General features: G+C 41.9%; 1 protein-coding gene across 1 annotated transcript in view; it reads left to right on the forward strand.

Annotated features, from left to right (window-relative positions):
- LOC112852120 (membrane-spanning 4-domains subfamily A member 4A-like) overlaps nt 1-10,002 on the forward strand; it is a 46,187-nt gene extending 36,185 nt beyond the window's left edge. Inside the window, exons 4-7 of the mRNA XM_086677297.1 lie at nt 905-961; nt 2,169-2,327; nt 6,637-6,738; nt 9,682-10,002. Of these exons, the coding sequence (XP_086533423.1) occupies nt 905-961; nt 2,169-2,327; nt 6,637-6,738; nt 9,682-9,753 (390 nt within the window). The 3' untranslated portion in view covers nt 9,754-10,002. The remainder of the gene's footprint in view (nt 1-904; nt 962-2,168; nt 2,328-6,636; nt 6,739-9,681) is intronic.
- The last annotated feature ends 6,352 nt before the right edge of the window (nt 10,003-16,354 follow it).

A 16,354-nucleotide genomic window follows, 5' to 3' on the forward strand; every position in this document is an offset into this window, starting at 1 on the left:
AGTGACTTAGTTTACCCTAACCATTTCCATGTTTTGGTACTGAGAAATGTTTGAAGAAATCTACCAAGCTGTTTCATTAGATCAGTCTTTTTTCTGGTATTAAGATACAATTTTTCGGAGCACCTAGGTGGCTCAGTCGGTTAAGCCTGTGACTTTGGCTCAGGTCATGATCTCACGGTCGTGAGTTCAAGCCCCGTGTCAGGCTCTGTGCTGACAGCTCAGAGCCTGGAGCCTGCTTCGGATTCTGTGCCTCCCTCTCTCTCTGCCCCTCCCCTGCTCTCTCTCTCTCTCTCAAAAATAAATAAACATTAAAAAAAAGTTTAAGATACAATTTTTGAAACTCCTGAAATCAAATTTGGAAAGCAAATCCAGAAATTCAACAGTCAAATAGTTTAAGACAGCAGGTCTAATCAACTTGATTCCAGCTGTTTTAGCTATATGGAAAATAATTACCCGAATGATGGAGCCACACGGAATAATATAATCAACATCTAATATGTAATTGAAAAACTTTCTTTGCTACCATTTTATTTACAACTTTTAATAGTCATATTTTAAGACAGAAGCTTTAGTTTCTCTTCTTTTATAATATTTCATTAAGTTCTGGTACCATATTAGGGTTCCTTCATGTCAGGATTTTAGAAACTTTCACTATGTTTCAAGGCCCTCATTGCAGAGAGACTTTTTTTGAAAGCCTTGATAAACTCTCCTGTGCATCCATCTGGTAAAATTTCTCCGTTGTTTCTGGGAAAAGAGGAGACTTATTTGCAATCTCTGGTGTTTCTTCCAATATAATTGGTCTGTTTAACATATTTATCCCAGTTAGGGGTAAGTGTTAGTAAGTTGGGATTTCAAATTTTTGTTTAAAGGTTTTTTAACTGCATTTTTTTTCTCTTGTTACTAGTTTATTATTTCAGGGTCCTTGTCAGTTGTAGCAGGAATTAGAACTACAAAAGGTCTGGTGAGTAATATTTGCTTTCTTCATTTGTTTGTGTGTGTGTTTTTGTTCCAAAAGAGGGATTAACCAAGTATGTATTCTGCCCGAGTAGAAAATAGAGTTTGTTTGTTTTTTAAAAATCAAGAGAGATTATAAGTTTTACATAGCTGCATTGGTATTCCAGAAATTATAATAAAAAAATGGCTGATCATAAAATTTCTGATACGGGAAGGCAGTTGCTGAGAAACTCTTTATGAAAATAAAGAGAATTCCTAAAAAGGAATGTAAAAATGGGACCCGTCAAACAGAGCCTGCACCTTGAGACTCAGCCCATAACAGTGGCACCACGTGCTGGTGTGGCAAAATATTTATTGACTTATTGATTAAAATGTGTATTCTGACTGTGTACAGAAAGGATTTTCTTTTGGTTCGTAGGGGAAGGAATTCACGTTAAGTCTGTTCAGTAAGGAAAAACAAATTTCAAACATAACTCTCATGCCAATATGCCTTTCACAAAGCCAATAAAAGGCAAAGGCCTAGATCTCAACCAATGTGTTTGCTGGCTAGAGACCATATTTGAGTTTTCTTTGCTCAAAGGATAAAGATCAGACGATGGAGCATGACCTGTATGGTTTTTCCAAATCTGACCTCGGTCTGTCTCCCTAGCATCTTGTCGAGCTGTAACTGTTAAAATCTCCCTCACGCTACAGCCACATTAAGCCTCTCATGCTTTCTTGGAGAAGTTTGGTTGTTCTAAGAAGCTTCCACAACTTCACCAAGAGAAGAGAATGCAGAAAAAGGAATGCAGAGCAGAGGGAGGTCGTCCACAGAAAGCGCAGAGGCGTCAGAGGCAAGCAGCATCTGGAAAAGAAGGTGGAGCCAGGCACCTGACCTAGAGGGCCGTGGGAGTTGGGCGCAGACAGATCTGTCCAGCTGGCATGTGAAAAAGAGTTTATCTCCTGGGCCTAGGGGTTGTCTGAAGGATTCAAGCTTGGGAACAACAGAATCATATTTGTGTTTGGGCAGGAGACAACCTGAAAGGGCTTGTGTTTCAGGGAAGAAACAAGAGAGGAGACAGTCCAGTCATCAAGATAGAGAAGGGGGACCGGTGCGGGGGGGGGGGTGGCGGGGGGGGGGGGGGGCGGGCAAGAAGTGATGTGTGCAACGTGGCTAATGGAAACACCCCCGTGGATACTGTTGGATTGTTGACTTGATTTTCCTTTCTTTCTAGATTCAAACTAGCCTAGGATTAAACATCTTCAGTTCTGTCTTGGCCGGAGTAGGGGTCCCCTTCGCTATCTCCTCCTTGGAAGACTTTCAAGCAGGTGTCTCTGCCTGCATCTTTTATCAGAGGTTGGAGAGTTGTTCCATGGCCATGGCCATTTTACTGGTGAGCACTTCCTCTCTTCCTGCGATACTGTAGGGGAAGCCAGGCACAGGAGCCCTGGCCCTGGCAAAAGTACCACACTGTATTCCCTAACTGATAAATGACTCACTTTGGGAAATTGGAAATGATTGAAGAATAGGGCCATCTTTTATTCAGAAGGCAGGCCCACATCTCATCTTTTTGTTGTTGTTGTTCCTTTCTGTTTAATTCGAAATCACCAATTCTGCAATCCACTGTAAAAAGGGAGCCCAGATGTCAATCCCTGTGTGTCCCCAGGGCTCCCTGATGGAGTTACCTGGTTCTCTAATAATAGAGTAAAATTGTCTTGAACATTATCCAATGAGTGGTGAATGACCTAGTACCCCTCCCCACCTCTCTGGATGCTCTTGAAAGATTAAGCCCTTTGAGCCTCAATATCCCACTCCTGGCAAATTCTCAATTTCCATTCTGTATTTCACTACTTGGCTGTAGCACCTGCCCTCACTTAGGTATTATCGTAATGGCTCTGTTCTCCAAATTGCCGCTTCCACCAGAGTGTGCGGGTGGTGAAGCTGTGGGCCACTGGGTAAGCACGGGGAGGGAGGCGCTATTGTGGCACAGCTGTGACCAAAATGCAATAGCATCTTTATTATTAAAAAGCCTAGGGGCACCTGGGTGGCTCAATCAATTAAGCGTCCAAATCTTGATTTCTGCTCATGTCATGATCATGCAGTTTGGGAGCTCAAGTGCGGCGTGGGGCTCCAGGCTGACAGTGCAGAGCCTGCTTGGGATTCTCTCTCTCTCTCTCTCTCTCTCTCTCTCTCTCTCTCTCTCTCTCTCTCTCTCTCCCCCCCCCATCTCTATCTCTGTCTCTGTCTCTATCCCTCTGCCTTTCTCTCTCTCTCTCTCAATAAATAAATAAACTTAAAAAAATTTTTTTTAGGTCTATTATCCATTCTCAGGACCACTGAATTCCTTTTGTCTCTCCTGCATGAGACCTTCCGGCCTTTCACTGTGCTGCCTCATCTCTCCCTCACTGACCCTTGTCTTCACCCACACGTGGAACCTCCGCATTCTTCCAAACTTATCCCGAATGCAGATCAGTTGCACTGCCTCCTCTAATCCTAGATATATCCTGAGTGCCATCCAGTCACACCAAAATAATCTCTTGAGTGTCTCTGCTAAACTAATTTCCACTCCTCTTAAGATTTCTAACAGCTCTTATGGAGTGCAAGTTTATTTCCTGCCGCTTCCTCAGAATCAGAGGGTTTCTTCCGAGAACTTAGATGCTTCCCCCCTAAGATCAGATGGTGAGAAGTTGACAAGGGCAAGATGAGATTCTGTGCCTTCCTGCCTCTGATGCCCCTGTTTGTATTTATATTCAAGTGTCCTCTCTCCTCCTCCTGAAGAAGAAGCCTACTTTCAGTTTCTGCAGTTCTCTCTACTTGAGGTCTACAAGGGCACAGTAGACGAGGACAAAATCTGGAATGGACCAGCTGCGTGGGGCTGGCTGCCTGGGTGTGGGACCCGCGCAGGCACAGGGGGCTTACCAGTTAGAAGAGTGATACACCTGATTTACTGCTCTACTGTTGCCGTCGTGAAGTTCTTAATAATTTTTGAACAAGAGGCCCTATAAATAAAGTAGCTGGTTCCACCTTCTTCTCAATCACCTTCTCCCAGAGGCTGTCACGTATCCCTATTGTGTGAACACTTTTTCTGCCTGGCTTTACAGCAGAGCAAATCCATTAGGGTTCCTGGAATCTGAAGTATCTGGTCTGTTCTTACCGGGGCACCTGCACAGTCATTCCACAGACCTGTGAGCCCATATTTTATGGTGGGTCCTACAGATGGCGCTCTGGGAGATGAAAGAAGGGGACCAGGCTCCTACCAGTAGGAAGCTCCTTGGAGGAAAATATAGAAATACTGGAGAGCACAGAGCTCCTGGGTGGCTCAGTCGGTCAAACATCTGACTCTTTTTTTTTTTTTAATTTTTTTTTTAATGTTTATTTTTGAGACAGAGAGAGATGGAGCATGAAGAGGGGAGGGTCAGAGAGAGAGGGAGACACAGAATCCAAGGCAGGCTCCAGGCTCTGAGCTGTCAGCACAGAGCCTGATGCGGGGCTTGAACTCACGGGCCGTGAGATCATGACCTGAGCCAAAGTCGGACGCCCAACCGACTGAGCCACCCAGGCGCCCCAAACATCTGACTCTTGATTTCAGCTCAGTCATGATCTCACAGTTCGTGAGTTTGAACCCCATGTCAGGCTCTGTTCTGGCAGCGCAGAGACTGCTTGGGGGATCCTCTCTCTCTCAAAATAAATAAACATTAAAAAATGTTTTTAAAAGAAATAAACTTTGGGAAGCAGCTAGAGGTTGATGAAGGCCCAAGGGCTTACTTTTGAATGTGATTCTAAGGAGAGTGAAAAAGTGAGCTCTTTGTAGGAAAGAGTAGAGCACACACTATCTGGAGTCATTAGGCAGAACAGTATGAAGTTGCCAATGATCAACTCTGCTTGATCTAGAAAGACAGCGGCTTTATATGGCTCAAACTCATGTATTATATATATTTTAGCTACTTTTTGTTGGAAGTCCAGCCTGACTCTTTTTTTGAATATAAAGTTTTATTGGAACATAGCCACATCCATTTGATTGCATATTATCTGTGGCTGCTCTTGTACTATAACTGGAGAATTGAGTATTTGTGACAGAGACCTTATGGGCTGTAAAACCTAAAATATGTGTTAGCTGGCCCCTTGTAGAAAGTTTGTCAATTCCTGGTCTACCCTACCAGATTGTAGCATCCTCAAGGTTAGGGAAATCGTCTATTTATTTGCTGTTCTGTCTTCTGTGCCTATGACAATTCCTGAAACATAGAGGCTATGATATGTTGAAGAGATGAGTAAATAGATAAGGAAATGACAAATGCAAATATTCTCAAGGCTCAGCTGAGTCTGTGTCACACTGTGTCACTGTGTCTGGACTCTTGGGTCTATTGACTTTTCCACAAGAAGATAGGTATGATCCCTATCCATGGAGAGAAAAAGAATATTTAGACCAAAGAATTCCAGGCATCCAATTCAGATTTTTAGGGTAGTAAGAGGACTACCTAGTGTTTCTCAAATCTGACCATATGTATTGGCTGAAGATAAGCCCAAAGCCAGTTCTCTGGGGAGATGGGTCACAGACTGACTAACTGGGTGTTCATTGTTAGGTTAGTTTCTTCTTGTCGCTGTAACAAACTACTGCCAATTTAGTGACCTGAGACAACATAAATTTACCATCATACAATTCTGGAAGTCAGAAGTTTGGAATGGTTCTCACTGGGTGAAAATCAAAGTGCTGGCAGGACTACATTCCTCTCTGGAAGCTGCGAGGGAGAATCTGTTTCCTTGCCTTTGCTGGCTGCTCGAGGCTGCCTACATTCCGTGGCTTGTGGTCAAATCCTATCTTCGAAGCCAGCAGTGCAGCATCTTCAAATGTCTCTTGGACTTTGACTCTTTTGCTTCCCACTTCCACTTAGAAGGATTCTCTAACTATTTGGGGCCCACCCAGATAATCTCAGAATAATCCCTCCATCTCAAGGTCAGTTAATAACCAACCTTCATTTCATCTGCAAAGTTAATTCTGCTTGGCTATGTAACGAGACATCTCCAGAGCTTCTGGAGAGGAAGATGTGGACCTCTTTGGTCTATTGATATTCTGTCCACAATTATGACTCTGCCTATAACTACCAAGACGGGAGATGATACTGTTGTGTCAGCTCTATGGAACCTCTGGTGCTTGAAAGAACTAAGTTATCTTTATGCCCCTAACCCCGCCCCCGCCCCTTTAAATAGTTTTCACATTCTGTACCTACAATAGCAGTGGAAGGTAGAGTGTAGGGAACAGCGATTGTTTTATTAATGGAAAAACTGGAAGCATGAGTGATACTCAACAGGCCAAGAATTGGCCAAGGGTATGGCTGCCATTAGGAGCCAGTTTTTCTGACCTCAGGCCAGGGCTTCTCTTTTGGCATTGTAATCAGATGGTCAGCGCTTGATTTCTTTTCTTTTCTTTAAGTCTGTTTATTTATTTTGAGAGAGAGAGAGAGAGAGTGCGTGCGAGCCAGGGAGGGCAGAGATAAAGGGAGACAGAGAGAATCCCAAGCAGGCTCCACACTGTCAGTGCCAAGTCTGCTGCTGGGCTCGAACCTACAAACTGTGAAATCATGACCTGAGCCAAAACCAAGAGTCTGACGCTTAACCAACTGAGGCACTCAGGTACCCCAGACGGTCAGTGTTTTAAACGTGTCATCTCTGTTCCTCACGGTTCTTGGCTATGCATTTGTTCCTAGAGTCTGGATGCTGTGGTGCTCCTTTTAACCGTGCTAGAGTTCTTCGTTGCTCTGACCCTATCTGCCTTTGGATGCAAAGTCACCTGTTGTCATCCTGGCGGGGTGAGTATCAGGCTTCCCTTGAAGCTGTCTGTATTAGTTTCCTGTTGCTGTGTAATACATTACAGAAACGTAGAGGCTTAAACAGCACACATTTATTACTTCTCAGGTTCCATGGGTGACGAGCCTGGGCACACCTCAGCTGGCCCCCCCTGCTCTGGGTCTGACAAGCCTGTAGTCAACAAGCGGGCTAGGGCTGCGGTCTCAGCAGAGCCCTCTCATCCTCTTCCATGCTCCCATGACGCAGTTTATTTCCTCTCAGCAGTGGAACTCACAACTCACTTCTACTTTGAGGCCAGCAAGAGAGTGAAAACCTCTGATGCCTTCAGTTCCTTTTAAAAAGTTCACATGATAAGGTCAAGTCTATCCAGAATAATGTCCTTCTTTTAATTGAAGAATAATTTTTTTTAGTTTTTTTTTTAAGTTAATTTAATTTGAGAGAGACAGAGCAAGTGGGGGAGAAGCAGAGAGAAGGAGAGAGAGAGAGAGAGAGAGAGAGAGAGAGAGAGAGAGAGAATATCCCAAGTAGGCTCCCCACTGTCAACTAAGAGCCCGATGCAGGGCTCAAACCCATGAACCTTGAGATCATGACCTGAGCCGAAATCAAGAGTTGGACGCTTAACTGACTGAGCCCCCCAGGTACCCCTGGTGTATAATTAACATACAGTGTTATGTTAGTTTCAGATGTACAGCTTAGTGATTTGACAGTTCTATTCATTACTGATTGCCCACCACAGGAAGTGTGGTCACCATCTGTCACCGTACAAGGTTCTTACAGTATAATGGATATATTCCCTAACTCTGCATCTTCGTGACTGATTTATTTTATAACTGGAAGTTGGTACCCCTTAATCCCCTTCGTCTATTTCGCCCGTCTTCCCACCCTCCTCCCCTCTGGCAACTACAAGTTTGTTCTCTGTGTTTAAGAATCTGGTTTTGTGTTGTGTTTTAGATTCCACGTGGAAGGGAAATCATATGGTCTTTGTCTTTCTCTGCCTTATTTCACTTCGCGTAACCATCCGTGTTGCTGCAAATGGCAGGACAGCATCCTTTTCTTGGAAAAGGATGGAGCTGTGTTCCATCCATATACACATACGTACCCATCTTGTTTATCCTTTTATTTATCAGTGGACGCTTGGGTTGCTTCTATGTCTTGGCTATTGCAAATAATGTTGCAGTAAACATATACCTTTACAAATTCGTGTTTTCGTGTTCTCTGGGTAAATACCCAATAGTGGAATTACCGGATGATATGGTAGTTCTATTTTTAATTTTTTGAGGAACCACCATACTATTTTCCACAGTGGCTGCACCGATTTACATTCCCACCAACAGCGTACAAGGGTTCTCCTTTCTCCACATCCTTGTCAACACTTAATTCCTGTCGTTTTTCATTCTAGCCATTCTGACAGGTTTTTAGGTGATATCTCATTGTGGTTTTGACTTGCATTCTCCTGATACTTAGTGACGTTAAGCGTCTTTTCCTACGGGCTATCTGTATGTCTTCTTTGGCAAAATGTCCAAAGAATAATATCCTCTTTGATAAACTCAAAGTCACCTGATTGGTTACCTACTCACAGGAGTGACATCCCATTATACACAGGTCCCACCCATACACAAGGAGAGGGAGTCACACGAGGGCATGGGTCACTGGGTGTCATCTTAGCATCTTGCCTACCACAGTGAATAAAGAAAAGCTCATTTTCTCCATCCTCGCTCCCACAAAGGGCCTCCTCTCTTAGTCCAGATCAGAGAGTACTTCACAATGGAGAGGACCCCAGAGAGTGCCAGGTTTCGACCCATTACCCCTATCATAGCAACCTTCCCTGGGCTACTGAAGAAAGTCAGGCTTTCAAACTTTTCTACCAATGTGCACACATCTGCCCATCTCTTACCCGGAGACTGGCAGCAGATCTTCCTGGCCACTGAGCAGAAAGAACATCACGTAGAGAGAGGATTGGTACATGGGAAGAGAGAGAGAAAAGACCAAGAGGCACCAGGAAGAAAAGGAGAAGGATCCCTTCCATGAACTGAATTAAAATGCCAGGAGCTGCTCATTAATTTGATTACCCAAAGGCAAATCATAAGACAGTAATCACTTGGCGAGATTATTTCTCTCTTGCTCTTCTCCCCCATTTTGTGCCTCTTTACTTTCTTTTGGGGTTTCCATGCTTCACCACATCTCCTGCCCCACAGAAGACAGATGGACTAACTCTATTAGTGGACCTCTGCATGTCAAGGCCCTAGAAGTTAGGGTTTTCAGCAATTCGTAATGACTGCAATTTCATTAGGTGAAGCGTCTTATTTTCATTGACCAAAGCATTTGCACAAGGGAGCAAATGCTTTAGTGTCGTAATGTCTAGACCTGAGCTCCCTTCTGCCCCTGGAGTTACAGAGCTGGAAATGCTGCTCCCACAATTCTCTTGGTGTGGATCCGGAGGAGCAAGGTCTTTGAGGCATGTGATGCCTAAGTTTCGTCTCTTCCCGGTTCCATCCCACCCCGCACCCCTACACCCCCACACAATTTCACACTGGGTTTGTGGAAGAAAGACCAGCATTTTCCTCCGTTTCCTGATGATTCCTTCCATTCTGAGTCAGCGTAGTTTTTGAAATGATTGAGTCATGGCCAGCAAATCAGGATTTGGGTGTGTTGTTGCCATCATACATAAAGAACCTAATTTGGAAGAAGAGCACTAAATTTCCCTTAACACCTTGGTTTACTCCACTTGCTGGGCAGCATCATCCACTTACAGGGTCACTGTCAGCATCTCATGCCAAGAGCTATCAATGCATATTTTTCCAAGATCCAGTCTGATCTCCAGAATGCCAGAGAAACCCCACCAAGTTGATCTAGAGAGTGAATCCAGAGAAGAGAGAGTAGGGTCTGACGATGATATGGCTACTTGGTTGACTCACTCACCTGCACCATTCTGATTGATTTCACAGGTTGTGTTGATTCTGCCATCGAATCCTCATGTGGCGGAAACAGCATCTCCCACACCATTTACAGAGGTCTGATGTCACCAACAGATCAACAGCAAAATGTTCCAGAAAACCTATCCTGCCAGTTGGGCAAGGACACCACTTGGGGAAGTACCAGAATCCAACTCTGATATATATATATATATATATATATATATATATATATATATATATATATTTCAGAATCATGTTCTCATTTTCCCCCAAGACCTCAACAACTCATTTACTGGCTCTTTATCAACAATAGCAGAAATTAAATAAATAAATCATGCATTTAATGAGTCACTGGTGCTTGAAAGTTTTTATCCATCTTCAAAACTTTAGATAAGGACATTAAGTTGGTAAGTTAGATTCAGCAGAAGGTCAAAAAGATATTGCTGAAATGAGGACTCCCTGAAGACTACATTTTTCTGCTTCCCTGGCCAACACTCCTCCTTCTGATTTAACTTTCTTCTCCTGCCTTTGGAAGTGCAAGGTGGGTTTTTTTTTTAATGTTTATTTATTTATTTATTTTGAGTGAGAGCACAAGCAGGGAGGGGCAGAGAGAGAGGGAGAGCAAGAATCCCAATCAGGTTCTGAGCCCCACGTGGGGCTTGAACTCACGAACGGTGAGATCATGCATGACCTGAGCTGAAACCAAGAGTTAGGTGCTTAACTGACCAAGCCACTAGGCACCCCATATATGTGTTGATTTTTTTAAATGACAGCTCCCTCCCTCACTTATCATTTTTTCTCCAATATTTCATTTACACTGTACAGTTTTTGGTGCACAGCATTTATCCCCGTTTGTTCTGATATCATGACCTGAATTTCCTCTAAAGAACCACCATTCCCTTACTCCCAGTTCATGCACAGGGTGAAGCTTACTCTACCCCCAACTTCTCCTAGATATGGGCAATGGCAGAATTACATCAGCCCTACTAAAGTGGCTGTTTCTGTAGTAGGTTAGTGACCTAAGAAAAACCAATTGTATAAACGACACATTTCCGATCAAAGCTAATCCCAGCATTTTTGCTTCCCACGGACCAGGAAAGAGAGTCTTCCTCTTTTCTCTTTCCTGTTGGGCTTGGAGCTGTGCCAATAGAAATCTGACGCTGTTAGCAGCATCATGCTACTGTATGAGTCCTAACAGAGGCAAGTGCTTACAGAAGAGAGCAACACTGAGAGTTTCCAAGTGAAAGATTAGTCCCTAACAAGTCCTTCAAATTTCAGATTCAAGGTGTCCCTGGAATTGGGCCAACTTCTGGAGTCAAGCCAATCCCTGAAGTTTTAGACATATAAAGAAATTAAAATAGATCTATTCAAGTACTGCAGTAACCACACGAAATCCTCCTATGGCTTCTTCTCTAATTCAGAATAAAAGCCAAAGCTCTTGGGGTGCCTAGATGGCTCAGTCGGTTAAGCATCCGACTTTGGCTCAGGTCATGATCTCACAGTTCATGAGTTCAAGCCCCACATCAAGCTCTGTGCTGACAGCTCAGAGCCTGGAGCCTGCTTCAGATTCCAGGTCTCCCTCTCTCTCTGATGCTCCCCCACTCACACTCTGTCTCTCTTTCCCTCAAAAATAACTGAACATGAAAAGCCAAAGCTCTTACTAAGTCCTACAAGACCCTAAATCACTTGATTCTTTGCTGTTTTTTGGATTTTATAAAATACCCTATACTCATATTTGCTGAGATGTTGCTTTGAGTTCATATTAAATGGCCAGAGAGTGTCTTTGGTAAGAACGTTTGCATACATAAACCTTTTTATATTTATATTCACATAAGCACTCTAAGAGTAGTGCATTTTCATCTGTAAAAAGTTTGTATGAACATTCCAGCCTATTAGAGGAAGATGTTTTGGTTCTAACTTTTAGAGAAGACTGCCGCATTTCGCATCATATCATTTTAAACTTCTCAGTAACCTACAGGTCTGTTTCTATTGATTCGTTTTTCTCCTGGTTATTGTCATTTTTCTGCTTCTTGGCATGTAAAATAACTTTTGATTGGATGCTAGATGCAGTCATTTTTATGTGGTTGAGTGCTCAAACTTTCTTTTTTCGGAGTATTACACTTTATTTCGGGGAGGCAGTTAAACTTGTAGACCAGTCTGATTCTTTTGAGGCATTTTTTTCTCTAATCTAGGTTTTTATTGTAGCAGAACACTATAACTTGTAAGTCCTTATAAGTCCTAAAATTTATAAGGAAAGTAAAGTATGATTTGTGATGTTTTTCCTTTACCTTCTAATTATAATACTAGTTCACTACAGAAAAAAACAGAAAATCTAGGAATGTATGAAACAAAGCTCACCAATAATCCTACCATTAGAGATAAGCATTGTTAACTTGCTAATGTATTTACATATACACATATATGTACGTAAAAATTTAAAAAATAGCTTTGGGTTTATATGGCATTTCTAAGCCTATATTTTAATGTTTTTAAAAGTCTTTAGAGGGAGGCTTTAGAGTCATTATTTTAGGCCAGTTTACATTTATTATTATTATTTTTTTAGTGTTTATTTTTGAGAGACCAAGCATGAGCGGGGGAGGGGCGGAAAGAGAGAGGGAGAGACAGAATCGGAAGCAGGCTCCAGGCTCCGAGCCGTCAGCACAGAGCCCGACGTGGGGCTCAAACTCACGGACCATGAGATCATGACCTGAGCTGAAGTGGGACCCTTACCTGACTGAGCCACCCAAGCGCCCCATAGATTTATTATTAAGGCTTAACTTTTCTGGAGGTCCTTACATTTTAAGTGTTCATAGAAGACTCTACATTCCAAGTTATAGGAACTTGAATGTCTCCCAGTTCTGTGTGAGCTCTGGTAATCACTAAGCTTGCAACTACTACCTACCTGTTATTCTTTGATTGGACTTTTGCAATTTCAACTCATAAATGTCAGCTCAGTATCTGACAACAAATTCAAGGGGATTTTCTTGCATGTTTGGGGAACTCTGATCTTTGCCCAGCTGCCTCCTTTATGGTTCTCCACTCACTAATTCTAGTTCCCTCAGCTCCCTCAACCTCTGAATTCTGCCTTCTTAATATAGCAAGAGCAGCAGGGAACCATCTCCCCGACCATGGTCTAAACAATTTCTTCATGCAGAAAACCAGACCACAATCGTTATATTCACATTTGTTACCTTTTGCTAGATGTTGAAAGCCCTGCATTGACTGCTGTCAAATGTCTGAAAGTAGTTGTTTAGAATTGTTTCAGTTTTCTAATTGTACAGAGTAGTCTGCAGAAGAAGTCAGGTGCCATGATGACAGAAAGAATTGATTTTTTTTTTCCTTCAATTATAAAAGGATCTCTATAAACATAGTTGTTGTATTTTTTTATTTTGTTTTCCAATATTTAAAATTCATTTCAGGGTGTCTAAATTGGTAATATCATTAAATCAATACTTGTCTGATCATCTAAAATCTTCAACCATAGAGCTCAAGTGTAACAATTTTCATATGCTCATTTTCTTAAGCCACCCTATTTAGATTCCTTAAGAACTAACTCATAGAGGTACCTGAGTGGCTCAGTCAGTTGAGCATCCCACTGTTGATTTCAGCTCAGGTCATGCTCTCAGGGTCATGAGATTGAGCCCCATGTCAGGACCCACGCTGAGTATGGAGCCTGCTTGGGATTCTGTCTCTCCTTCTCTATCTGACCCTGCCCTGCTCACGCTCTTTCTCTCCCAAAACAAATAAATAAACACTAAAAAAAAAGGAATGAACTCATGAAAGACACTTGCACTTTTCAGTTGTTATTTTATATTTAAGTTCTGATATTTTCCAATATCTTCATATAGTAATATCTGGACAGTTTTGATCCATGTTCAAAAGTTTTTGTTTTCAACCAACACAAATGGTGGTAACATAATGAGACTAAGCTATACAAACTTCTGGAAAAATATTTAAATTTTTGAATTAATCAAAATGTCCTTGGTTTGATTTTTTAAATAGCTATATGATAAACACAGAAAAGATATATGAAGTCACTTGCTTCTGATTTCGTGGTGGATGGGGGAAAATATGACTCTTAAATTAGAGATATGGTCTAAACAAAGCTGACAGTGTGTTTGGCTTCCTCTGGAATTTCTTCAAGGTCAACACTTTGTTTTTTACTGTCTGATATTTGGTGGGATTGCTACAGTTCATGTGATTCCCAGGAACTTAACTAATTTTGATTAACCTGTAGGGCTAAAATTTAGACATTTTTTTTTTCATGTCCAGTAAGTATGGACATCAGGCAGAGAAAGTTCTGAAAGTCCCTGTGGTTGCCCCCTGATCACCTACAGATGTGGATGTTCCCATTTTCTTTGTGAATGTTAGCAAAGTGTGGTATTTTCCCACAGAGAAAAGGTCAAACATCTTGTTCCAATTCTTCTCAGTTACCACATACAGCTTCACCAGAACCACCCCTTCTTTCTTTTTTTTTTAAAGTTTATTTATTTTGAGAGAGACAGAGCATGAGTGGAGGAAGGGCAGAGAGAGAGGGAGAGAGAGAATCCCAAGAAGGTTCCCAGCGAAGTCAGCACAGAATCACCCACTTCTTGAATGGACTTCTTCAGCTGGGCCAGGTGGGCTGACGGTCAAGAGGAGGAGAGTCACAGTCTGGCTGAGGGTCACCCACCTCTTGGAGCTGTGCAGCCCAGCTATCATCCAGGCTGTTCTCCTTCAGCTACCAGACCAGAGTGCCTCAGTCCATATTGACTACCTTTGAAAATTGATATTTTTTTTAAGTTGTTTTTTCTTCTAAGTATTCCTTCCCTCCCAAATTTGATTAAAGATGATGGAGAGCAATGAAAATTTTCCCACTTTACCTCAAGTTCTGAAACCACAGAGGCTGTGCCCATAACAAGGTTCTTAAATGAAGTATATTGCATATTGCATATATACATGTGTATAATATATATGTTATATATATATACACACATAAATTTTAAGTATACACTATATATGTGTATATATATATTTTTAAGTTATGAAGTCATGGCAAGGTCTGGGTGTAAGATCAGAGTCCTTTTTTGTTGACAAAGGCTATCTTTACCAGATGAAAATTATATCTGGACTACAAAATTTTGTTATTTAACACTTGGTTAAATTGCCACCTTCTTTTGATTTCTTGGTGGATAGAGAAAAATATGACTTCTAAATTTGAGATGTGGTCTAAACAAAGCTGACAATGTGTTTGGCTTCCTATGGAACCTCTTCAAGGTCAACAATTTGTTAATTAGATATCATTCTACTTAAATTTATTTTGGAACAAGGTATGAACTTGGGATACAAATGATACAAATTTGCATTCAAATCCGTCATGTGGGTACAACCCAAGTATTCTCCTTTCAGTTTAATTCTGTAGAAGTTTTATGAGAAATTTGTTTTAGTTTTAGTTCACCTAGCCAATGGGGGTTTCATATTTCAATTTTTTTTTTCAATTTTTCTGTTTGGAAGACATCTGGCCCAAAAGAACATCGGTTCAAAGTGTTTGTTAGCAAATATTATTGCTTCTCTATTCTTAGATTTCCCAAATCAGTCTTGTTTCACCAGTTTGCACATTTGAAAGGACTCACCAGACTGCCTAGAATGTCTCCCATGAGACTTTTATCTAAAGACAAAAGGTACTGTGCAGCAAGAGTCAGTGCAGGCTAGCGTTGGAGACATTCCAATGCTCCTCATTGACCCAACCAGATACGTGAACCATGCTAGCTCTGGCTTGAACTGCCCAGATTTGTGCAAGAATCTCTCAGCATCTCCTTAAGTAGTCCAGGCAAGGCTTATTAAACCAGTTGCAAATTATTAGTCAAGAAACAGATATGGTGGCGGGGGGCTGGTCACCAAGGTAGTTTGGGATTCTAAACAGCACATTGTAAACCCCAATGTTCTTGTCTCAACCAAGAGTCAAAATCCAGACATTCATTCAGACATTCAGGAATCCCCAGGGATAAAGATTGAGGTTTCCCAGCACGGCTGCAAATTAACTCCATCTCTATAACATCTTTCTTCAACAAATATTTATTGAGCACCCACCACCTGCCAAGCATGTGGCAATGAACTCCCCAAGCTGTCTGAGACCTCACAGAGCTGACATTCTAGTTATTTCTGAAGTTACAGTTTTAACACATTCAATGGAGAATTCTCAGTTAAAAGTGACCACGGAAAATTGACATCATCTCTCAACTTCATTTTCCCCATTATAATTAACTTCCCTTCTCCATACTAAAACCCCTCTGACCCGCAAACTCAGGGGAGTTAATACACATTTAATTTAATGCCTCTGTCCTGAGGTTATGTGTTACCCAGCGATATGACACAATAACATTGAAGAGAAGGCTGTTAAATAGCAAAATTCAACCAAGTGATTTAAAAGATCCAATTGGCTTTATTGAACAGTTCATGAATCAAGCAGCACACGTTCCAACAAAGAGAAAGGTGCTCCATCAAGCTACATACAGAAAAGGAAAGGCTTTCAAAGGCCGAGAGGGAGCAGAAAAAGGAAATTATTAGCAAAGAATGCATTGTTTTAGACAAGGTCATGATCCTGAGGGGGGATGGGAGGGGTCTATCAGTAAATTTCCTAGAGCTGACCAGGAAATTCCATGTTGACTGGTTAGAGGTTACATTATTGGTTAGGTGTTAAGTCTGGGTTTGCTGATGTGGGGAT

The sequence above is a fragment of the Puma concolor genome, chromosome D1, assembly GCF_028749965.1.
Source record: "Puma concolor isolate L17-30 chromosome D1, mPumCon1.1.hap2, whole genome shotgun sequence".
Taxonomy (NCBI): domain Eukaryota; kingdom Metazoa; phylum Chordata; class Mammalia; order Carnivora; family Felidae; genus Puma; species Puma concolor.